The 25,466-nt window shown below is 40.6% G+C and overlaps 2 protein-coding genes across 5 annotated transcripts; one reads left to right on the plus strand and one right to left on the minus strand.

Moving 5' to 3' along the window:
* Nucleotides 1–6,162: 6,162 nt before the first annotated feature.
* Nucleotides 6,163–10,572, minus strand: LOC115600441 (histone acetyltransferase p300-like). Its single transcript, XM_030469194.1, has 3 exons — nt 10,191–10,572; nt 7,048–7,139; nt 6,163–6,179 (listed from the first exon to the last, which is right to left on the minus strand). Exons 1-2 carry the CDS (start codon nt 10,536–10,538, stop codon nt 7,056–7,058), a joined length of 432 nt encoding a protein of 143 aa, XP_030325054.1. The 5' UTR covers nt 10,539–10,572; the 3' UTR covers nt 6,163–6,179; nt 7,048–7,055.
* Nucleotides 10,276–24,899, plus strand: IFNAR2 (interferon alpha and beta receptor subunit 2). Of its 4 annotated transcripts, XM_030469189.1 has the most exons (11): nt 10,276–10,359; nt 11,675–11,898; nt 11,962–11,999; nt 13,653–13,747; nt 17,359–17,400; nt 17,714–17,843; nt 18,037–18,200; nt 19,039–19,211; nt 20,732–20,894; nt 21,346–21,470; nt 23,556–24,899. In XM_030469189.1, the coding sequence occupies exons 4-11, from the start codon at nt 13,717–13,719 to the stop codon at nt 24,240–24,242; spliced, it is 1,515 nt and encodes a 504-aa protein (XP_030325049.1). In that variant the 5' UTR covers nt 10,276–10,359; nt 11,675–11,898; nt 11,962–11,999; nt 13,653–13,716; the 3' UTR covers nt 24,243–24,899. The 4 variants fall into 4 exon arrangements, with proteins under 4 accessions (XP_030325049.1, XP_030325050.1, XP_030325053.1 ...); XM_030469190.1 differs by having other exon boundaries at nt 11,675–11,999; nt 13,685–13,747; XM_030469192.1 differs by lacking the exon at nt 10,276–10,359 and adding an exon at nt 10,378–10,428 and having other exon boundaries at nt 11,675–11,999.
* Nucleotides 24,900–25,466: the final 567 nt, after the last annotated feature.

Genomic DNA, 25,466 nt, shown 5'->3' on the forward strand with positions numbered 1-25,466 from the left:
TTGTTGGGCTTTTTCATTCTTTTACACTAAAGAGAGCTGCTACACATTGTCCTCCGCCCAAGGGACTAAGGGAATGGAGATGGTTAGAGAACAACACCTAATACAAAATAAACTACCCTGACAGTCTGCTGCAGTTCCATAACACGATATTTTTATCATTTTGGTATTCCTATGTTACATCTGGTGAAGAGACAAAACAAAACAGGAAAAAAACAGTTGTTCATTTCACTTGGTGTGCGGACGAAGAATAATTGCCATCAATATTGATTAACCCTTGGGGACACCACCGAATTTAAAACCTGCAGGCAGCAAAATCCCAGCTGATGCACGCTTTGCTCTGAGTAACACCTATTACATGTTTCTATGTTTATATTTATCAGAGAAAACTGTGAAACTAATGGTCCCACACTGGGAATAATATGTTATCATATGCTCCAGGATTGTGCAGTTTCTGCAGCTCTCTACCCCTACCAGGTGCTAGTCAATGACAGGTTAATTAAAGTTCTTCTAAACCTGAGTGTTCTGAAAAAAAACCCATACCGTTCCTGAATGTTTAGCAGCCCCAGAACGCACTTGATAGTCTTCTAGCTCAGTGATGGGTTTTAATGAATATAAATCACCAGAGACCAAATTCTGTACCACCCTACAACTAGGTTAATTGACTTCACTAGGGTGGCACGAGTTCATGAAGAATTTGGCTTAACAAGTTGTACTTGTATTGTTTTAGTTATTGCACTACAGGCAGTGAAAACTATGGCCCAGGTACCAAATTCACTGCTAGTAAAATACCAGATCAGATCCTAGTTCAGTTTTGGGATATACCAAGCATCAAAGGCTAGCAGAATAATTTTAATAAAGAGGATAAATTGTTAATAACATCACCCAAGTAAATTAATTATCTATCATCGATCGTCCATCCTGTTAATTTAGAATTTTTTCATGTGATTTTACATTTAAACTGCACAACAATTTATCTATGCCTTACTCCATGCCTAGAAATGGGTGTTTCAGTGGAGGTCCTCATGGTTGTTTTCATTACACTTGGTGCTGTTTTGTGATGTGTTTTGTGTTCAGTTACTGTAAGTACCCATTATAGAAGACATTTCAAAATGTTAAAAACATTCAGTTAATGTCCAATTTTGGTTTGTTTGCTTTTACTTAAAAGACTACTCTGTTCCTGTTATAACGCTCTTACATGCAGGAGGCAGGATTTAATACATAGGATGGAAAGGGGCATGTTTTATTCAATCAACTAACAAGACACTAACATGTCTTTAAATTAAAGCTTCAGCTATTAAAAAACCCAAGAGATTACCTCCAGGACTCACACTACAACACAAGCAGGGCAAAGTACAAGGCCTGTAAGACAGAATCAGCAGAGTCTGAGGAAGCAAGGACTTCCACAACTCAGGTGTAGGGGTTGAGGCAAGAAAAAGATCTGATGGGCAATCCTGTTTCTGCACATACCAAACAGAAACATTCCCTGTGCAGCTGAAATGTCACCAGGTCCATGTGACATTGAGTTTCACGTGTCTTGGCATGCCTGAGGATTTTATTTCTTCTACATGGTGGCTGTATGTAGGGACTCAGATATAATTCTGGAGCTATTATGCTTATTAGATTCATGTGGTGTCTGGAGACTTAACAGTACCTGAAACTCTGCAAGGAACATCTGGGAGTTCACAGGCACTGAAGCAACCAATGTTCACAAAATCCTGCTGTCCCTAAGCAGGATGTCATGCAGTCTGAGCCTTTCCTCCTGATTCTGCAGCCATAAGGACATAAGCTCAGTCAGACTTCATTATACCTAAAATTCTGTTACACCCATGTCCTGCCTCATGAAGCAGCCAGCAACACAGGCCTCGTTTATAGTGTAAAAAATGGATTAGGAGTCTAGCCATACCATAAGATTTAATTTAATCTGCCCACTGTGATCTATACAGGAGCACATTAGCAGCTGGGCAGCAACACAAAAGATTTGTACCCTGCACAGTTCCACACTAGCCATAAACTTTGCCTTCCTGCTGCTTTTTCCAGGTTATCTCTGAGCATGCTGAACAGTGCAGACCCTACATATGTCTATGTAGAAGAAGAACATCCTGCACCCACTGTCTAACCTATCCTAGACTCCTACATTCCCTCATACCCCCAAAATAACCAAGGGTTGTGGTTGGTAGCCCACCAGAAATATAAGGCAGTAGGTGACACTTTTCCTCACACACCCAAGTTAAGGATGAGGCAATCTCTCTCCCATGTAACTAATCCCACAGGATTAATTGGCCTACAAGGGGAGACACAGGTCTGATAGAAGAGACACCTGAAGGTAGCAGGACACAGCCTAGAGACATCTAAGACTAGAATTGAATTTTAAGCGATCTTTCAAAAAACAACAGATTTCTTAGTAAAAAGGAGAAGGGTTTCACCAGTCAGCTTAGTCTAGAAAGGAACAAGGAAGCTAGGACAAAAATTCAGCAATTTGCCTGTATATTGTGAGTCAAAACACAGAGGTGCTAAAAACTGACTGACATGAGTCACTTGCAGCATAGTGAAATAACACCAGAAACTGAGTGTCTCTCAGCTTGGCTGACAGTGAAACCTTTCAAAACACATAAACAGGAGCATCTTTTGTGGGGACTTGCACAGAAACCACACCTCTCTCCCACCAATAAACCTGAAAGTATGTCAAAGCATATGACCAACATAAGAAGATAGATTAAAGACACACATTAATAATTTAAAAAATAAAATAATTACTCCTATTTTTAGTGTGCTGGCTCATGATATGCTGGAAGATTTAATAAAGTACATTTGAGTTCTGCCAAGAGAGGTCTCGTTCTAGCAAAATGTTGATTACATGTTATGAACACAGCTGAAGAGTATAAATACGTATGTATCTAATTTTAATGCAAGTACTTTCTACAAGTCTTGCTAAGTATCCCTCTTTAATGTCTTTTCCAATGCTTTTTCCTAGAGAAACAGCATCACCTTCAGGCCAAAAAAGAAAATATTCCGATTTCTTTAGTGAGGAAAAACTTGAAAATTACTTCTGAAAACTGAACACATTTTTTATTTCTTCCTGATCCTCAATTTCAAGACACAAACATACAAAAGAAATTATAGGATTGTACACAAATTTTTTAAAAATAGAGGGAAGGGGAAGTCTTTCCTAGTTTTGGATCCACTTAAGTTACATAACAGTCCACACAGCTGAGCTCAGAACAAAATAAAGACAGAAAAACAGAAATGAGATTCTGTTATCAATAAATTCATGTGTCAGAAGTAAATAGTTGGGGAAAGTCATATTCAGATGCCTACATCTGGAAATTTTGTAATCATCATAGAATTATAGAATATCATGTTGGAAGGGACCTTGAGGGTCATTTGGTCCAACCCTTTTAATATTATTGTTTATATGATATATCTCTGCACCCCATCGAGCTGAGACTTAAAACTTTCCAAAGTGGGGGAACCCACCACAATCCCCCTGCGAGACCATTCCAGTGTCTGACTGTCCTCATTGTGAAAAATTTTTCTCTTCTGTTCAATCAGAATCTTCCCAGGAGCAACTTGTGCCCATTGCTCCTTGTCTTGTCTATGTGACTCCTTGTAAACAGGAGTCTCCATTCTTCTTTGTAGCTGCCCTTTAAGTACTGGGACATTGTAACAAGGTCTCCCCTAAGCCTTCTCTTCTCAAGGCTGAACAGACCCAGTCTTCTCAGCCTCTGCTCATATGCCAGGTGCTCCAGTCCTCTGATCATCCTCGTGGCTCTTCCCTGGACCCTCTCCAGCCTGTCTGCATCCTTTTTGTACAGCCAGGACCAAAACTGGATGCAATAGTCCAGGTGCAGTCTGACAAGTGCTGAGTAGAGCGGGATGATGACTTCTCTGTGTCTGCTGGTGATGCCCTTGTTGCAAAGCATCCCGATGGCTTTCTTTGCTGCTGCAGCACACTGTTCACTCATGTTGAGCCTGTTGTCCACCAAGACCCCCAGAGGATCCCTTTCCACAAGGCTGCTCTCTAGCCAAGTGGATCCTAGTCTGGACTGTGCTCCTGGGTTATGCGTGCCCAGGTGCAAGACCTTGCACTTCTCCACATAGAACTTCACAGAGTTTCTGTCTACCCGCTTCTTCAGCCTGTCTAGGTCATCCTGGAGGGTGGCTTTCCCTTCTGGGGTGTCAAACTCTCCCCTCATCATCCACTCCACAACATCATAGTAGAGTTTAAATTTAGTTTTTAATTTAGTTATTATCACTAAATCAGGTGTACCAATACTAATGCTGACAGTAAGCACAACAATTGGAAGACAGGCTCACAGCACTTTATGACCATTTTAATTAATTCCCAGCACTTACATACTTATTGAAACCCTGCATATAACGAAAATCGGCGCTTACTGGAGGTATCAGGTGGGAAAGTAATAGGATGTAAGGAGAAGAAATTGAATAATGCTGGAAATGGAAAAGTTGATGATACCTCAGTTGGATGTGTGATGTGAGATGAGTCCTCCCATGAATTCACCAGGAAAATTCAACCATCTCAGCCCTGTCTTCCTACATCTCTCCTTATTCTCTCTTTGCCATTGGCCAACAAACTTCTCAGCAGCCAACTACTATAGCAAGTATTCTGCAATCAAAAATCCCCAGCAACAAAAATACAGTCAGAAAGATCAACACGGTATATGAATGGCAGGAAACAGGATGTTTCATGGTTTAAAGCAGAAGCAGTAATCAGTAGAAATTAGGTCAAGCTAAATAAGACCTACAGGGACACTATGAATTTCCTTCATACAAGAGAAAAAAACAGATGTAGCAATGCATGACTTAAGGACCAATACCTCTTTGTTGAGCCATTTTGAAATGATAGTTTGAATTATTTTCATCCTACTGCCTGTCCTGGGTTATGGCATACCCACATGATCATCTTTAATAGCAAAAACTATTGAGCACAACTAGGCTGAGCAGGCACAAGAGAGAGGTGTGAATATGGTCTGTTATAACAAAAAGTTTGGGAACTACCATTCTCTGCAACACAGCACGGGGACTGCTCCTGTGCTTACTTCTCCAGCCCTACAGCAGTAGTTGCATCCAGAGACAACAGCTGAAAACACCTGGGCTCGTCTAGATGCCACAGTAGATCCAGAGAGAAACAGGGTGATATTTTTGTAAAGTCCCAGGCTGGGATGTTGTAATATGTTTAGAACACTTTGAACCTCTAAACAATCTCCATAAACTCTGGCCTGTGCAAACAATGGTCTGACCTTGTGCTGGTCTAAACTGATGAGACTTTCCTTCCAGATAGCCCTGTATTCAAAAACTGAACAGCAAAGTGACAGTGAGGAAGAGAAGGGTGCTTTGCTTTACCAGTGTTAAAATCTAGCTATTAATCCAGGTGCTGTGTATTAAGGTTCCTCTTCCAGATTCAGACATCAGCCACTAAAAAAGAGAAGGAAAAATTTCTGCTATTGCCCTAATGAAAGAGCAATCACCTCTTTGCACAGAACGAGTGAGTGACTGATGTTTTCAAGTGTTAGTTAGTCTTCTGTAAACTTTGCCTTTCTTATATTAGTTTGGGATCTAGCTTTAAAACTTTCTGCTCCTTTGAGCAGCCTGTGTTTCATGGGTTAGCAGTGGCACATTTAATCCTGAAGAATAATTTTACTGTAAATTAGATTTCCTTCATTGCAACAGATTGATCACAGTTAACTCTCCAGATTATTTTGCTACCTTATATTGCAACACAAGAAACTGAAAAATAGAGAGCAGATGCCTTCATTGAACAGGAAATTTAGCATCTCTGTTACTTCCTCAAAATGCCTCCTTCACCCCCAGTATCAGCTTTACATAGCATGTTTCTCATGTAACAAGCTGTTCTTCATCCAGCATTGACTTTGGGCAAGCAGTGCATCAGGTGATCTCTCAGAGAACAACTGATCAGCCTGTTATATGCATACAAATAGTTATGTATAAACACACATATGTATACATACATACACACACTGACAGAACTAACAAAATACTTGTCTGTGACACAGTGTATTCAGTCTGCGCAATTTCTTCCCAATTTTCTTTGAAGAATAATGTCACTGTTTACCATGGCAGAGCTCAAGGGGAGGCTCCCCACTTACTTACAAATTCTACAGGCAATTTTTCACATGAACTGGAACGGATGGAGCCATTCTCTACATCAAAAAAAAAAAAAAAAAAAAATCACAAACAATCCCCATCTCAGGAAACCTACTGGAGTTTTCATTACAGAATCTTATTCCTGCTACAGGAGAGCATCCCTGTGGCTTCAGCATAGTTTTTCTTTCATGGGTCAGGAAAGCTGAGCTGCCAAAGATGAGAGGCTTTATACCTTGCATCAGCCAAATCTTCATTATTCCTTACTTGTAGTCCTACCCTCATTCCTGCCTGTTTTGTGCCAGTACCCAAGTTAGAGTGGTTTACTGAGTGCTCCAGAACCAGGAACAGCTGGGAGTAGAAGTATTATTTCAGCACCCAAGAATACATTTACCTCTAAGTCACAGACAGATCATTATGGGAGGCAGTTTGTATTTATATTCATAAAACCTATGACCTGGTGACTTGGTCAAAAAGTTTTGAACTCTGAGTTCTAGCTCTCCTTTGCCACCAACATATGGGGTAACCTTGGACAAGTAATTCTGACTTTAATACTAGTTATAAGAACTGCCAACAACCTGTAACTCACCCTAAAATCAGCAGGGGTTGGAAGGGTCAACACCTTTGAAAACAAACCCTCTTACCTTGGTCATCTCACCTATGAAATAGTAATATTTTCCCATTCCTTCCATGGAAGGAAAACCCTACTTAAACAGACATAACAAGTATGATATTATGAAAATTAGTCCAAATAAGGAGTTCCCTTAATTAAATAAATAAATAAATAAAATGCAGGAAAGGCATAATACCAGGAATGGGAAACAGTGTAAGAAAGGCTCTGAGGCTAGTTGGAAAGAAAATCATTCTGCATAGATTAAGAAATGAGAATATTAAAAGACACTGTGTCTGAGAGGGATTTTAACTTACCAAAAAGGTCAAGTGGTCTTCAAGTAATTCAACAATGTTGCAGCTTGAGGATATTCTACCAGCCAAAGGAAAAATTCAGCTCTAGGTACTGTCTGTAAATATGAGCAAAAAGAATAAACCAATAGCTGTGGAAACAAAAAATCAAAAAAGGCAATTTGTAAAGTTAAAAGATAGTCAGTGATAACAGAAATAATTAATCTGTCCTTGAGCATGGGTAAAGGATAACACAGATACCACCACACAAATGATATGGCAAACTGAAAATTTTACTCTAAGAGCTTTACAAACAAGCTTACTCAGAAGTCACTGGATGGATGTACAGTTCCCTGTAGCCACTAGCTGGGGATCTGTAAGAGGGGAACCTGATCCACTGGAGATTCTACTACACTTCTTCTGAAAGGCCTCCTTGGAAACATTTTTCTGGCTTTTTTTGCCATTTACTCAGGCTGAAGGCTGGTGTTCTTACTCTCCCCAGCAAAATTCTTCTTCCCTCACCCCTACAAATATTGCTGAAAAATAATCTCCCATAAGACATCTCCTTTTTTTCTGAATTGTTCATGACAAGGTAAAGACTGAGACAAGCAGGTGAAAGAGTCCCTACATCTGAAGAGTCAAAGCCAGAGGAGCTGATGCTTGCATGAGCCAAAGCTGCTGAGCTCTCTCTGCTCCTGCTGCTGCTCTCTGAAGCTGTTTTCCTCTCACTGTCACGGTTTAACACTGGCCCAGCAATTAAACCGAGTAACAGATGCTCTCTATTAATATCTCTCTCCTCCTTGATAAAGAAAGGAGAGAGAATAAGGGAGAGAGACTTATGGGTTGGAAACTAAACTACACAACTTTAATGAAACAGTAATGATAAATAGGAAAAATTACTAAATATATACAAATATACAGGAAAATGGAAACCACATTCCTCCCCCCTTTTCCCCCAGTAACTCTCACGTCACCACCAAGGCTGCAGGGCAGCCCTGGGAAAGTCCAGGCTGGACTCCTGGAGTCGGCAGCAGTCAGGAGCTGGAGGCAGGAACACACAGATATGGGCTGGCACGGATCAGGACCACAGGCAGATGAACAGATGGAATCCTCCCAGGATGCTGGGTGAAGGAAGGGAAGCAGGAAGGGCAGGCAGCTGGAAACTGGAAGCAGGAAATCATGGCTTGGCCCTCGTGATGCCTCAAATTTATACTGAGTATGACGTGTATGGGATGGAATACTCTGTTTGGTCAATTCTGGCATCTATCTTGTCCGTTCCTCCCCAAAGGAGGGCTGCAGGTGGGACCTCTTTATTCCTTCTGGAGGGTAAAAGTTTTCCTCAGAACTGAGCAGTGTCCTTGGCTCTGCATACCAGTCTCTAGCAGTAACTATAAACATTGAGTGTTATCAGTCCTAGAAGCAGACACTGTCTGAGAAAATTGCTGTTAATTTCAGCAAGTGCAACTACTTACAAGAGACTTAGCTAAAAGCAAAAGTACAAGACAGAAAATCACCTTTATCCTGGCCCATACCAGGACACACTCACCAATCTCCCACCCCCATACAAGGAGCCAGTGACTTGAGGGTCGCTTCCTACCTCCTGTACCTAGGCCAGACAGAAGATTCACTGGATGGCCAAGTGATATTGTCACTGGAGACAAGGAGGAAGGCTGGCAAGAAAGCTGTAAATGTCACTTTTTGCAATATTTATAGTTAAAAGAAGTGGAGAGCCAAGGGGTGGTTAGAAAAAAGGGAAAAGGAAATATACAGAAAAAATGATCAGCTAAATTTTGGCATCTTCTGCACAAAGTGCTGAGAAACCACGTCAGCTGGTGAATTCATCTGACACACAGGAAAGAACAAAAGAGTTTGGGGAAAGTTCTGCAAAGATGGCAAGAAATTATGTTTCATGAAAGATAACGCTGAAAAAGCAGTTAACAAAAAATAGTCTCACAGATAAAACAGCCTTCATAAAAAACAGACAAACAAACAAGGGTGTGTTGGAACAAGTGAAGCAACAACAACAAAATAAAAAATTATAGTTCAGGAGACCTTCATGTTTGGATAGACAGAAGCTGAATGAGCCATGGAAAGGTGGTGCTAGAGGTATAAAAGCAGATGTGGCCATATGGAAAAGCACAGGACTATTGATGCAGAGCTTGTCAAGGCAGAATATCAATAAAATTTTGACTGTCCTTCTGATTTTCCTTCCAGACTCTCCTTCCAGGTAAAGATTCAGCCCTTCAAATAGTTATTTTGGAACTGGAATACAAGTAATGGTGCCACATATAACACTCATTCAATGAGACAAACTTATGCAAAGGGATACAGTTAATTTAGCCTGTTTGGATCTTCTTGTCAGAACCACAGTTATTCCTTCATGAAGTGAAATGGAGGAAAACTCTCTTCACTACTTTTGAGCTATACATGGGTTAAAGCAATATATATATATATATATATATTTAAACAGAAGGTTTGTAGAAACCTGTATGCTGACTGGAAATCTCAGGTTTGCTTTGCCTTGTACATCTTAAGGAGATGTAGCATAACGTCTTGTTCACCAAACAAATCCCAAAATTACACATTTCCATTGGGGGAGAAACAGAGGTCGACAGCCAAAGAGGTGCAGTCAGTGAGGCTCAAAGAGGTGCAATGGGACACAGCCAGTTACCAAACCTGGCTTCTTACTCCTTGCTCTCCTCGTGTAGGTTATCAAGATTTTCTGATGAAGATCCCTCACATGACATGATACAAGCTGTATTTCATACCACATTACTGCTGTTTCCACGACCAGAAAATACCTGGGACAGGGGACACCTCATCCATTTGGGTACCCATTAAGGCATTTTTGGAACACGTACAAGCAGCACCTCGCACCCTCAGTGCTAAGGCCAAGGAGACCACAGATGGGGAAAGGGATCAGCAAAGGGCTTGTGCAGCTTTCCGTCGGGACTTCCTTCGTGACAACAAGCATCGACGACTTGGGAGAGGGGCGAGAGGGGTAAAAGGAAGCAAAACAAGGGCAGAAAACTCATTCGGCGAGCGTGGGGCGGGAAGCAATGCCCCGCCAGGGGAGCCGACGGACACCAGCGAGCCGCGGACGCGACTCTGCCCAAACCCGCAGCCGAAAGCCGGAGCCCCGCACTCCTGACTGCCCCTTTCCTACCCACCCCGATATCGGGCCGGGCGGCGGGGCGGGGCGGGTCCGGGACAGCCTCCTGCGCCGCAGCCGCCCCCTGCGCCATTTCTCCTTCGGTTTCGGTGCTCGGCCGGATCGAGGAGCCATGGGCGGGCGGTGCGGAGCCCTGAGGAGTCTGCGGGGATGGTGTCAGCTGCCAGGTACGGCTGGGAAGACGGCGGCGTGTCCGTCCCACCCCTCTTTCCCTCTCCTGGATCGCTGTCCCCTGGGTGAGGGCTCTTGGCCGCGGTGTGTGCTGCAGCTGCTCCTTTAGGGCTGTCGGGGAGAGGGCGGTCCCCACAAACGCCTCAGGGCCCGGGCTGGCCCCGTTCCGTGTCATCCCCGCTCTCCCTGGGCGAGGAGGGGGGGTTGTGGCCGCCAGGCTCGGCTTCCCGAGCTATTGTGGGCGGCCGGGATTTCCTGGAAAAGCTGCGGGTTTCTGTTAGCGTTTTGGAGGCCGCTGTTAGCCGAATCCTGCGTCCCCCGTAGCACGTTTTGGCCTAAATTACCCTCGACATCGCACAGGAAAATAACCGGGTTATTGGGGTTGCTTTCCCGGCACTGCCACCGAGCGCGAAATGGACCCGGAGTGACAGTCTGTGAGATGCATTGTGCTTGAATGTGGTGAAGGTGATCGTGTAGCTCAAGACCAGACAAAAAAAACACACCGCCGGAGGGGCTGACAGAGCTTCGTGTCCCTAGTGCCTTTTTGGAGCGGGTGGGAGGTGTCCCAGCCGTGCTGGAGCGGCACAGGGCGGTACAGGAGCCTCTAGGTTGGTTTTAAGGCTGTTCCGTGTCCCGCAGCGGGTCCAGGAGCTCACCGGGAGGAGCACTGCTGGCAGTGCATGTCAAATGGGCTGCTGGTCCGTGGGCTTGGATTACTAAGGTTAAATGTATCCTTAGTGTATCCTTAGAAGTGACTTACCCAAAGGCCTTCAGCAAAGCCAGGAGTAGAGCAAGGGCATAAGGGTACAAGCCACAGAGGCATTTCCTAGTGTGGTTTTCACTAGTAAAGCTGATCCATACATTGTAATACCTGTGGAGGTTTAGAAAATTCCTCTTGTGGCTTCTGAAACACCTGTCGTGCCTGTCTGTCAGTGTTCTGATGCATAGGTTTCTATGAATAGCATCTGAATAGAAACATATATAGCATCTGCTTGTTACAGAGAATAGGGTGTGTTTTCTGCTCTACCGATGTGGAGCTTTTCTGAGACACAAACCAGTGGCTTTCAAAACTTCAAAGCCCGTTGGTTTTTTTAAGTTATTATTTATTATTTTTACTTCTTTCTGTTTGGAGCAAATATCAACCTGAACTCCAGTTAAAAACCAGTCACTGGTGAAGATGGCATGGAAATGTGAAGCTGGGGTTTGAAAGCACTGGGGTCTTCAGGCAGCTCCCAGGGGAGTTACTTTAAGCCTAGGCTGATGGGCTGAGTGGGGTCTGGGCTCACAAGTATTTCCATGGCTTCTTTCCAGGGTCTACTGAGGCTCTGAAGAGGAAGAGTAACAAAAGCGAGCCAATGTTTTGATGAAAATAATTTTCCCATGGATTTCCCCCTGGAATTTCACTGCAATTGGTAGATCTGTAGAGGACATCTAGATTTGGACAGCTGTGCAAACTTGGAGATAAGCCTATTTTGTCACATTCTTCTTACCTATTCTAAGGTGCTAAACACACTACTTGGCTTCACATGTGCATCGTGCAAGATAAGTGTGTTGCTCAGCATACAGAGCCAAACACAAGTTGCTTCAGATTCCAGGAGTGGGGGAGCTGTTACAGCAGTTGCAGCAAGGATGGAAGGTATGCAGATACTTCTGTTGTAATAAATGGAGTGCTTTGAACATGTGCTGTGATTAATTGCAAGGATTAAGATATAAAGGAGGTACCTTGCTGGCAAATTCAGAATCCTCAAATATTTCCCCTTAAGAGAAAATTTTTAACAGCCTGAAAAATCGGATAGTATAACTGTTCCTTAAAGTGACTGTGAAAGTAGCATTGTTTGGCTTTAGGTTGCTATGTGACTTCTGAATAGAGTGAAAAACCTTGTTGAAGTAGAAGGATTATTTTTTTCCTACTTGAGTAATAATGTAAGATGGATCTGAATTGCTTGATAAATATCTGTGACTTAATCACTTTCCAGTTTGCTGATATCAGTGATAAAGATGGTGTAGCCTGCAAATCTTATTTTCATATACCTAATTGTTAATTTTGATTGAAAACTGGTATTTTATATCTCCCAATATTTCTTATGCTTCAATAAATTACTGAAATGAAAAGAATGTTCTCTTTATCTGTTGAATTATGATTATCAGTTTTGCAAATACAGGTTCTTGGCATTTATCCAGCAACTTCTATAGCCAAACTAAAACTTTGGGCAGAGGAGGACTGACACCTTGAATAAGGGGTTTTTTAATTCATCTGATTTTAACATTCCAACTAAAGTTTGTCCGTTGTATGCTTTGTTTCAAATTTTAAACTGTTGTTTTTTAGAGAAAGTTAGATAAAATTTAATTTTTTTTTTAAACTCACTAATTTATTTGTATTAAACCTGAAGAGAAGATTATTTGGTAATAGTTATACCCTTGTCCAGCCATCTGTAGGTTCGTTCCTCAGTACTTTGCCTATAATTCAAAAACATATCCTGCAAATATTAATGCTCTGAGGAATAATAAATAGAGTGAAATAATAACATCGATGAAAAGGTGTAGCAGGATGAGCCTTTCTTGCTCCTGAGGCTCGATGAGCTGCTGACCTCTCCATTGCCTCTCACGAGAGTGAGCTGAGCTCTGTGGGTGTGTGTCCCACCTTTATTGGCCCCCGGTCTTGCTCATGCCCAATAGGGGCCTGTCCTAATCAGGCACAGGTGGACTCACACCCACTCATTGGCAACTCGAGGCACCTGGTTTATCTTGTTTCTCTACAAAAAGGAATACTTTTATAGACTTTATGTATTAAAATAAATAATAGGTATTAAAATGCATGCAGTATTATAATATATTTTATGTTTCATAACTTTCTTATAATTAATGATTTATAATTTTTTTAACCTCACTCTTGATCTATCTCCTTTCTGGATTTTTTTACAGTAGTGATGAATTCTTCAATAATTCAAATAAAGCTGAGCAATGTTTGTTTTAGTTGTACTTAATAAGTTGGAGTGGGTAGCATAGGATTTTCAGATGGTATCTTCATGCAAAACTAATACAAATTATTCTTTCTGTATTTATTTGAAATGCTCATAGCCCATTCCATGTGAAAAAAAGGAAAATTCTACTGTCATAAAATTGCCTATCTGTCTGAGGATCCTTCCCCACCCACCCCTGATAGCAATAGCTGCTCCAGTACCACTTCCTGCCCCCAGATACTTAAGGGGTTAAAATACCTCTTTGTAAGGACCTTGTTTTCCTTGCAAAGATGAGTTGCTGAATGTGGTTGGTTTTGATGTATTTTCAGGTACAGAAGCAAAATTATTATTTTACAATCAGTAGGTTGTATTTCTTGATCACTGAAAACACTGATGGATGGACCAATGCATTTTTATCAACTTGGTAAGTTGCCTGTACCTTTGTATTGTAAGACTTACTGTACTGCTAATTTTTTACTAACACTTCCAGATTATTGAAGTAGGGTACCATCATCTTATTGTAGAGCTCTCCAAGTTGTGGCTGCCCCCTCCCTGGCAGTGTCCAAGGCCAGGTTGGATGGGGCCTTGAGCAACCTGGTCCCGTAGGAGGTATCTCTGCCCATGGCAGGGGGTTGGAACTAGATGCTCTTTAGGGTCCCTTTCTTTATTTCTACAGTCTTGATTTTCCCAGTTATTTGGTCTAATTTTTTTTTTCTTGTCTGTATCTCTTACGCAAGAATGTAACCTCAGAAATTTTGCAACTCCAACTGTCTTTGGTAAACAAAGCTCTAAAGCAGTTTGAAGTCTAGGTGAATAAAATTTGATTTTGATAGGGGAGAGGCAGTTAAAAATCACAAATCATAGAATCATAGAATTGGCTGGGTTGGAAGGGACCTCAGAAATCATCAAGTCCAGCCCTTGAACCACTACTGCTGCAGTTACCAGACCATGGCACTGAGTGCCACATCCAGTCTCTTTTTAAATATCTCCAGGGATGGAGAATCCACTACTTCCCTGGGCAGCCCATTGCAGTGTTTGATCACCCTCTCGGTAAAGAATTTCTCCCTAATATCCAACCTAAACCTCCCCTGGCAGAGCTTAAGTCCATGCCCTCTTGTCTTACTGATGGCTGCCTGGGAGAAGAGCCTAACCCCCACCTGGCTACCCCCTCCTTTCAGGGAGTTGTAGAGAGTGATGAGGTCTCCCCTGAGCCTCCTCTTCTCCAGACTGAACACCCCCAGCTCCCTCAGCCTCTCCTCATAGGGTCTGTGCTCGAGTCCCTTCACCAGCCTGGTTGCCCTCCTTTGGACCTGCTCCAGGACCTCAATCTCCTTCTTAAACTGAGGGGCCCAGAACTGGACACAGTACTCGAGGTGTGGCCTCACCAGTGCTGAGTACAGGGGCAAATATGGGCAGAATAGAAAAACACATAGATAGGAAATAGATCAGCAAGACAGCTGACATGTGAGGTAGCTGGCATAAGAAAGATAATGGCAAAAGTCAGTTTGCCTCTCCTAATCTGAAGGATTTCCTTGAAGGAAGTGTGCCATTACTCTCTGTTTCTATATTGTGAATAACCCTAATGTGCTAAAAAGTGTGTGCCTGTTGGGAGAAGGGAAAATTCCTGCCACAAATTATTAAAAGTTTTAGCCTCTCTATTCAGATAAAGAATTTTTAGCTGTATTGTTTTGTAATTCATAGCCGCTGGATGTTTTTTTCCAAGTAGGTGATCTGTTACTATGTGGCAAGAAATCAATTGTTCTACTTTTACCAGCACTTCTCTAAGAGGATGTTTATTATTCAATAATAACGTAGAAGAGCAATTGCAAAAGCAAGATGTACAACAGAGAGGATGTCTATGATCTGAACAGCAAATTGAAGCTTGAGAGAGATGAGGTTTTTGTCTTGTGGAAATATAAATTTGCTGCATGTGCAACTAAGCTGCATTAATCTCTGCAACTAATTTCAGAAAGGATGGTGGGAGCATAGTTTAATATTTGTGAGATAGATGTCTGTAGAGCCAGATTTATAAGGGATACTTGCCTAAGTATCTATCCCAAATGATTTGAACAAACTTAGGTGCCCTGAGTGAGCTTGTGTGTGCACACTGCTAATGAGAGGGCAATTTTTAAGGCACTTCTCTGCAGCCATAAAGGTTCTATTCAGATATCCAACTAATTTAGTAGGAATTTTTTCCTTTCCTCTTCCAGTACTCTCTGCAAAAGTAGATGAGGATCATAAAATAACTTCATTAATCCATTAGGAAGTTCTCCCAGTGTGTCTGGGACATGACAGTTCCTACAGGCTCACTACCATTCTGAATCCCCTCCATAAATCCAAGTATATGTGTTGTGGTACACATATGTGGCACATAGTTGGGGGTTGGATCTCTGGAGGGATCTCTGGAGATCCTTCACAACCTCACCTACTCTATGATAGTCTCATCTTTTACATTATTTGTAGATCTCCATAAATATTGTATATCTCAGATTTCTTTTCTCTTTTCATGGTCATTCATACTAATGCATATGTTGTTGACACATAAAGTAGTTCTGTTACATACTTTGGTACAGCATGATAATTGAGAACCTCAGATATAGACCATAGTGCTACTGTGTTAGTTGCTGTACAAATTTGAAGTCAAAGACATTCCTCATACTACAAAAGTTACCATCCTAAGTGAGATGAGGAAAATAAAATAACATGTTAAGGCAGTACTAATCAACATAGTTCAATAGACATTGCAGGCTGGCAGTGTTTTGGGTACTGTCATCTTTTTTGGATAAGGGGTTTAGGTGTCAAGACAAAAGATTTCATAAAGAAGAGTTTTAGGGAAAATAATGGAAGTAATTTTGAAGGTATTTCCATGGACTTCATCTGAAGTATGAGAAAAAACATGCATGTGTGAAATTAAATTAGGAACTTCTTTGGCTCACTGAGTTGGCATCTCATCAGTAGGAGGATAGACCACAAAATGCCTTTTAAATGAGGATAGTAAGTTTATATTTGTTGTACTTGGAAAGAGGAATGGAGCTAAAGGATCTTGAGCAAATATTAGAAGGTTCAGAACAATAACTTTAAAAGTGTCCTGAAGCACCATGCTGAAAAGAGATGAATTATGCAAGACTGTTGGTCAAGAAAAAGAATTCTGGATACAGTGAGAATCTGGATGAATGAACAGCCTCTTAGAGAGATTATACCAGTTGGTGAGGGGACCTCTAGAATGTCTGGATCTGCAAGAAGTCTGGGTTCAAGAGATTACTCAGACAGTAGTTCTGACTCACAGTATGAATATGGCCTTAACAGTTCCCTGTGACAGGAAAAGAAATATCACAGCACTTGTTGGTTGGTTTTGCTTTTTTCTTTGCAGAGAACAGGTTCTGTAGAGTATCCTGTGTTCACCCACAGGGAAATGTTACCAAAACACTACACAAAATAGAGAGGGAGTTAGAAAACAAAGACTGAAATGGGGAGTTACAGGAGGTAGCTGACTAAAGACAATACTTTATATACCTAAGTTGTCAAACTACAGCCTTGAGGACTCCCCATATTTAGCAGAGAAAGACACTTCTGAAGATGATTCAGTAATGTTCTTCAAGAAGTAAGAGCATCGTTTCCCAGACCGGTTTTAAGATTCTTGTTGTGACTTAAAATGGTGTTTAAAATACAAAGTGAGCTGCCTGAAATATAGTCAGAATCCTCAAAGGCTGATAAGAACATCTACACTACACATAGTCACTCTGGATCTTGACCCTCGTCTGGCAGGGATCAGCCTGAACCACAGTGTAGTTATCAAGGAACTATCTCCTGGGAGCCTCAAATTAATGACATAGGTTGAAAGGGGGCAATCCATACTCTGGGGAAGGAGGGGAGGGCTGAGGAAAGTAGTAAGAAGATAAAAAGGAAATAAATAGTTCCACTGAGGGAATGCTGAGTGTTGTCTCTTGATGTTGCAAATGCAATGATGTCAATAGTAAGCTAATAATCAAATATCATGTATGTAAAAGTGCATTAATACCAAGTTTCATTTTCCAGTGTACATCAGCGTTTTATCTACAGCTTGTTGCAGCTTGCCTGGTAAGAGTTTTTGTTGTCTTTCAAATGCTTTTCCTAGCAGAGTTCAGAAAGACTTGCATGTTCTCACCAAGCATCATTTACAACTTTATGCTTTTGAAGAAAGAATTTAATAGAAATAGGAAGACAGTCCTTTGCATTGTTGTTTCTTTTGTGCTGTACTCTCTTCTGTTCTGTGTTTGCTTTATTTTGAGGCAAGTATTGGGCAGCTGTAGTTGGGTGAATTGATTATAATTGCTGCAGTCTCACATTTGTTTGACATTCATGTTGGTGCGTTGCTTGGTTTTCATTTGTTTGTGGTTTTCTGCCGTTCTAGGAAGATTTCTGGGAGGGCCACCTTACAATCTACGAATGGAATCTTACAATTTTCATCACATTTTGTCCTGGCAGACAAAAACTAATACAGCTGTGCCATCATACTATCGTGTACTGTACACTGACCATAGGCAAGTCTTATTTTATGATATAAATTTGACTTTTATTGTTTCTTGACTTAAAATACTAAGGCTGTGGCTTTCTTGTCTGTCTATCCAGTCTTCCACTCAGAAATGCTTCGTGCACCCCCAATGCTTTCCTGTGTCAGAGGATCCAGGCAGGATTTTTTTTTTTTTACCTTTTTTATATTGGTTTTATTTACAGGACCTGGAAGACCGCCAAACAATGTTCAAATATTACACAACTATCCTGTAATCTGACTGATGATTTTGAAGATACTTCTAGCCCATATTCTGCACTGGTTCAGAGCTTCACAGGAACTGAAGTATTCAATTCTTCTGTACTTCATTTTGTGCCACGTACTGACAGTGAGTTCTCTGTCTGCATTTGCTCATTTTAGTAGATTTTATTCCTAGCTGATGATAGTCTGGTAGCTTTGCAGTAAGACAGTCCAAACTAACTTGGTCAGTAGCTTATTACTTTATCTAAGAAAATATGAATTTGTATGTAATCTGTTACATATCATTTAAAAGACATAGAGTATATATATATATGTCTTAAACTTGTGGCTACAGTAGTTTTGATAAGTGGACAAGGCTTTGCTTTTGAAATAAAATAGAGAGATAGGGAGGAAATAGTGTCATGGCAGACATCAACACGGACAAAGAAAAAACCTGTGAAGCATAACTTTAAAAAAAAACCCAGCATCTTTTTTGTGTCTTCAGGCAGTCAAGGTTAAGATTTCAAGAAATACCATGTCTGCACTAGGTGTATTGGAAGAGATTTAGTTGTTTGTTCATCAGCCTGCTCTTTTTGCTTTCTTTGCTGAAAGGTGTTTAATAGCTTAACATCTACTAATGTCAGATGTGGCTTCACCTTTAGTTGTGTTTAGTATTTAATTTTGAAATAACAGAGACAGAGGGAAAGTTGATGGACTGCGGAGAAAGGTCATGTTGCCTCTGAATTCACCACAGGTGTAGCTGCTGCTCTCTACTTACAGTCAAAGAAATGAGGAAAAACTGGACAGGATGGGGAGAATAGCCACAAGAATAACTGAAGGATTTGAAAACATCCTTCTGAGGTGTGGAAGCCAAATGATATACTCTGGAATCTGATTAGTTAGCTATTTATCTGTCACCAAAATAGAATTGGTATTGAATACATAGAGTAAACTTTTTCCATCTTTTTTTCTCTTCTTTCCAATAGCGATCCTGGGACCACCAGAAGTTCGTATCAGTTCCTGTCTAAACTGCATAAATGTCTCCATAAAGTTGCCAACCTCTCACTTCAGAAAAAATGGGAAGCTACTGACTTTAATTGATATATATAAAGAGCTTTATTATGATATCACACTGAAAACAGTTGATGGAGAACATAGGGTAAAAGAATATTTGTGTTTTATTCATGCTTGAGGGGATAAATAAAGAAGCATAAAATGGTTCTGATGGTTAGCAGATTCACGGAAGCAAATATATGAATAGAAGATACTTAGAAGAAAACAAAGAAAATTACCAGCATCATTTTAACTTCCCTTTATTGCAGAGTAGCAGGCCTAGAAGAGGAATACTAGTTTGTTTTATATCATTACTTGAAATAAAGTTCAGGGCACTGGCACTCATCTGGGAAGATGAGGGAAAGAGTTTAGCAGAAACTAGTAGCAGGTGTATGCACAGCTGATAGGAAAATACATTCATTAAGCAGCTCAATATTTTTCTGTCGAACTGAAAAAATTTATCTAGTTAGTTTCTGAGACACCCTACTATTATATATAATAGTACCCCTGTTCAGGGTCTGGTACTATTTACCATGTTGGGGTTTTTTTTTGCTTTTTTTTAATATGCTGAAACAGAGAAGTAGATAGTCATGATTAGAAAAAGTGATCCTCATAAGATGGAGAAATAATCTTAAAATAATAAGATAATTCAGTAAGGACCAATGTCAGGCATAACACTTAAGAATCATTTTGCAATAGAAGTGGTAACAGTTACACAGGCAACAGTTTTGCCAGAAATCATGTGGCATTGTATAATATTGGAAACTTAAATGTTTTGTATTGCAGACTCGTGTGTTTCTGAGAGATTAAAAAAAAAAAAATTGTGTTTTTACATACTCCATACTTGCAAAGGCCATCTAACCCACACCAGCTTGTTCTTCAGAAAAGGCAGATTCAGTTGGGCAGGATCCAAAAAGGAACTATGAAGACTGTAAGGAATTCTGACACATGAGCTATGAGGAGATAGGGAATTGTTTAGCGTAAGCAAACAAAGCACAGTTAGATGCCAAAATCTTTGAGTATGTGAACTTTTACTGCAGAAAAGGGGGAAATAAACCATTTGTTATGACTGTCGCCAAAAACAGTGAAGTGAAACTGGTGGTTGTGCAGTTTTAGGTTAAATATTGAGACATTATTATATGGGCTGGCGAAGCACCAGAGTATTTTGCTTTGCTAGAGAATAGGCTTCCTGTACTGGAAGTTTTGAACAGCAGCTTAGACTTGTACCTGTTGGGAACTCAGTCTAATACAAAGTACAGTGAGTCGCAGAATAAGGACCTCAACTTGCATGCAGTGGATATTTTTCCCTGATTTCTGAATCTGAGTATCACCTGTATTTTCAAACCTGTAGAATCCGTGTGAGGCTACTTCAAGGGGACATGCGGTGACCAACAGTTGGAGACAAAGCGATTTGATAATATGATATTTCATAAGCAGGTGTAGGATAGGCTTCTTGACATCAGCTAGAACTAGAAGCAGTTGTCTAGATAAACTGCTGAGTTACTGTGTCAGGTTTTGCAGTTTTGACATGCCACTTCATTTCTCTCTAGACATAGTGTTTTATGAGTGGCTGGAGATCTCTTTTTAGGCAAATGACTAACTTGAAAACATTGTCTTTCATGGCAGAGATCACGTGAGAAAACCACTCAAGAAAATTTTAATACTGTCATTGAAGAATTGTATCCAAATAGAAATTACTGTGTGTCTGTTATGGTTACTGCATCTCTGAACAAACATTCCATCCCATCAGCCTGGAAATGTATAACTACAGACTCTGTAGCTCAACAAGGTAACTATGCTGTGGTGCAAGAATGGATTGTCTGACTTGGTTATATGCAAGTGTTTTCTTTTTAAGTAGGGATATTTACAAGTTGGTTAAAGCCATTAAAAAATAATACAAGAGAAAGTACTTTCTGGGTGATAAACATTGTGGGGATTTGTAAATTAAATATAAAAACTCATCCACTTTGGGTCTACAAATCTATTGTTAGTCCTGTGAGCCATAAAAGTCTTCACTGAATAAATAGTTATCAAAGATGGTGTAATATCATTTTCAGTTCCTGAATCTAATTTGAGATTTCATCTGGTTTTGGGTTTGAACCAGATGCCCTTCAGAGACCTGTTCTAGCCAAAATTATTCTGTGATTCTAAGTAGGTGTTCTGAGTGTGAAATATGAAATGTAGTCATCGGAAACTCCATTTGTTTGCTTGCTTGTTGTTTGTTTTTTTTTCACTTGCAGATTATCATGCAGTCTTGGTTGCTGTCACAGCTGCTATATGTTTTATACTGATGTTAGCTGGTGCCCTGAAATGTATACATGCAGGAGGTTACATTCTTCAAAAAACACCACTGCCACTTAGCTTGGTATGTAACAATTCTCTTTAGCCTTCCGGGTTGGGAGGAGGAAGTTTACCATCTGAGATTTCTAATCTATGCATTAGGTAGAAGTTATGTAAGTACATATAATGTTTTAATTTGCAGTTTGTTTGTGTCAGAGGTAGTCTATAGGCTGCTTAATCTTTGTTCTGCAGAACATTTTGTTCATTCATTGTAAGAAACATTTCCCACTACTTCTGTGGTAAGTTACTAACAGTAATAGAGATGCAATTAGCCCATTCTACTCAGCACTTGCCAGGCCACACCAGGAATATTGCATCTAGTTGTGGTCCCCACAATGCAAGAAAGATGCAGACATGCTGGAGGAGGTCCAGAGGAGGACCATGAAGATGAGCAGAGGACTGGAGAACCTGCACTGTGAGGGAAGGCTGAAGGAATTAGGTCTTTTCTCCCTGGAGAAGAGAAGGCTCAGAGGGCACCTCATTACAGTATTACAGTACTTAAAAAGTGTTTACAAACAGGACAAAGTCTCTCAAGACAAAGGGTAATGGGTACAAGTTGCAACATTAGGGGTTTCATCTTGATATATATATTTTTTTTTTACAATGAGAACACTCAGTCACTGTGAAAATCCTCACCAAGGATGCAGTAGAGTCCCCATCACTGGAGGTTTTCAATATGTGATTGAAAAGGATGCTAAATTATCTCATCTAGGCTCCCTCTTCCATGAAAGCTTGGACCAGATGGTCTCTCAGGATCTCTTACATCATGGGCTGTTTTTGTGAGGTTAAAGGGGAGAGGCAGTTGTGAAGGATCCAGTTTCTGGTACATTTTGTCTGCCATATTTCACCCTGACGCATGGGGCTTCTTTCCAAGAACATAACTGATTACTCCTGTAATATCCTTTCATTACACCAAAAATCTGTGTTCTCAAGATCTGAGGGTAGTTAAGCCCATCCCTGGTTGCTGGAGTTTTAAGGCATTTTGAAAGACTAAAACTGAAAGCAAATACTTAAAGCTTGCCTTTAAGTTCTTTTTATCACATTTCCACAGGAAAATAAGATGAAAAGACAAAAGATAGCTTAAAGATTCAGTTGGGTTCTATTCCCAACTGTAATGATGCATAAAAACGGACTAGAGTTGGGACCTTTGGTCTTGTTATCCCCAAAAGATGGGCCAGTTATTCAGAACATTTGGAGAAAAGTCACTGTTAGTGCTCCAAGAATATTTTTCTGAATAAAGGAATCTAGGACAGTATGTGACAAGCTTTAAAAATAGAAGTTCAGCAGCCTGGTAAGAGCAAATCTTGATGGTTGCTGGAAATGATAAGAAATTAATTGACCTCAATAAGGAGATGAAGGGGAGACCATCAAAGACCTTCCTGGAGATGAGACACAGCTTTGAGGAAGTAGTCTTTAAATCGTGTTGTTTTTCAGGAAACCTGAATCTGTAACATCAACAGTAGATTCTCTGACAAAGGAAAAATCCTCTTTACTGAAATTACTACATTGCAGGTCCCCAGCCTTCCAGTTTCACATCTCATACCATAGATTGGGATGCAGTTATGTGCAGATATGTCCCTGACAGCAAAGTAGCCTAGTTATTAGTTCTGGAACTACTATCAGGTTCAGGTTTATGTCTCTGGGTAGCCTGGTGTCTGTCTTCTTTCTGTGTTATAAGCAGGCATTAGTGAAAAGCATGCCTGATAGTGGAACACTTAGTAGGGGAAAAAAAAAGATACTTATATGCAAGTTATCTCTGGCAGATTCTGGACCTGGCACACTATCTTAGAAACTAACACTGAACCAGGCTGTCATAATCTACCTAAATACTGGAGCTGGATGAAAACAAAAAGCAACAATATAGCTCTGGACACTGCCTGGCACTACTGTAATTTCTTTGAGGCTGTGCAATGTTGTGTGCCTTGATTTGTAGTGAAAGCTGTCATATTTACAGGAACAGAGAACAACCTTAAATGCCTTGAATTCTGCAGAAAAAAAATGTGGCTCAGGGAGTATAATTTGTTCAAGAACCTCTATGATTGGGGGGTTTTTTTTGTTGTTTTTTTTTTTCTCTGTGTGCAATTTTTTTTAATTCACTTTGCTCTTTTAGGTATCCATCATTACATCAGTCTATCCATTTTGGACACCTGAACCTGTAGATACAGCCTCTGTAGAGGTCATTTACAAAGAGATTAAAAAAAGGGCAAATGAATCCAGTGGACGTATCAGCAATGAGGATGACAGCAATGAGGATGACAGTGATGATATAAGTAATCATGACTATACAAGGCGTAATATCATAAGCAGAGACCCTCATTCCTCTGATGTGCCAAATGGATTCATACAGTACTCTATAAAGAGGGCATGTGATGACAGCAGCAGCCAGGCAAGTGAAAATCCAAGCGCTGACCCAGAAGATTTTGAAGACCATGAAATGGGCATTGAAGAAGGTAAAGATGCAAGTAGTGAGTTATTTAATCCTCTCTCTGAGGTAAATTGTAACTATTCTTCTAGGCAAAGGAACAGTGCTTGCTTTGCCATTAACTTAAACACTGTGCTGTTGGGAGCCTCTGAAGAGAATGTGGATAGTTCTGTAGCTCTGGTGTCTTCCCAAGAAGATGCATTGGACTGGCAATGTGCTTATGCTTGTGAAGCAAAAGTCCTGGGTGACACAGAAAGTGTGTGGAAACCTCCCTGCCAGAATGGCTCTCATGAGTGGCAAAACTCTGATTCTTCTGATGAAAGCAACTCATCTGATTCAGATACGGACCCAAAATCTGGATACATAAGAAGATAATAAGTGAGAACCACTATTATTTTAAAACACACGGAATTATATTCTCCAGCTCCGTGTCTGGACTCAATCTAGAGATCTTGTCTTTTTTTTAACGTTCTGTGACTGTATGCCTGAACACTGACAACACTGAACACACTCATTCTTCAATACTTCTCTGATCTCTCCAGGTATGGTTGGGGTTTCACAGGGAAAGGAAAATGACTGCTCAGAGACAGCAGAAGGAGTAGTTACTTCATTTTGCAGTTTAGTAGTGAATTATGCCATTTAGCTGCTAGAAAGTAACTGTCTTCTAAAGTGAGAAGTTAGTTTGTGAGTAAATGGCATCTCAAGATGGCTTTTTTATTTTGAAAGGACTCTATTTTTTAACTCTGTATTATTCTGAAACCTGTTTTGCTGGATGGATTGCTGTATTCAAGTCGGTGAGCCAACATTGTGCAAAAAAGCTGATCAAGTGAAATAATGGGAGTTGACATATAAGTACTTGGCTTGCAAAAGACTTTACTGTTAATCAAGGCATTAAATATACCCTTTTGTATTTTTAATTGTAATTTCGTGCAATTACATACTACATTTTTTTTAAAAAAATGACATTTAAAAGCTACTGCAGTGTCCAGTTATATTTTAACATTTGTGTTTCATAAAAAAAATTTTTTTTCATATCCCTGTCTGTTTTTTTTACTGTGGTTCCTCCGTGTCTTTGAAAAGCTACGTGAGTTAACTGGCTTAGAAGGTACACCTCGTGACTAGGCTTTTGGGTACCACATTATTTGAGAAATAGCAATTTTTTTCACCTTGCATGGATCTGCTTAGGTACTACTTTTCTGCCCACAAGCAGTTTCTGGCTGCTGTTGTTGTGAGGCATTCTTTTTGTCAGGAGTGCCAAGAGTGATTTCCAAGGTTCTGGAATGTATTCTGCTGCTGCACTACTGCTAAGAACTAAGGAGGCATGAATACCTGACAGCTTGGCTAGCTAATAACTTGGAGATTTACACAGCGATAGAGTTGGTGGGTGAAACATCAGCTCATGCAGACCCTGGGACAATACTTTGCTGTTTGTTGGTGTGCACCAACTCCACAGAAGCCAGGGAATTGCTCACTGGTAAGTGAAGGCAGTGGCACTGTGCCATCCCAGGGAAGGCCAAACCTGCCTTACTGCTCCCTTTAATGACAGGAAGTGAGAAATGGGCCAGAAACAAATGTATTAAACCCCCACAAGGGAACTGG

The sequence above is a fragment of the Calypte anna genome, chromosome 1, assembly GCF_003957555.1.
Source record: "Calypte anna isolate BGI_N300 chromosome 1, bCalAnn1_v1.p, whole genome shotgun sequence".
Lineage (NCBI taxonomy): Eukaryota > Metazoa > Chordata > Aves > Apodiformes > Trochilidae > Calypte > Calypte anna.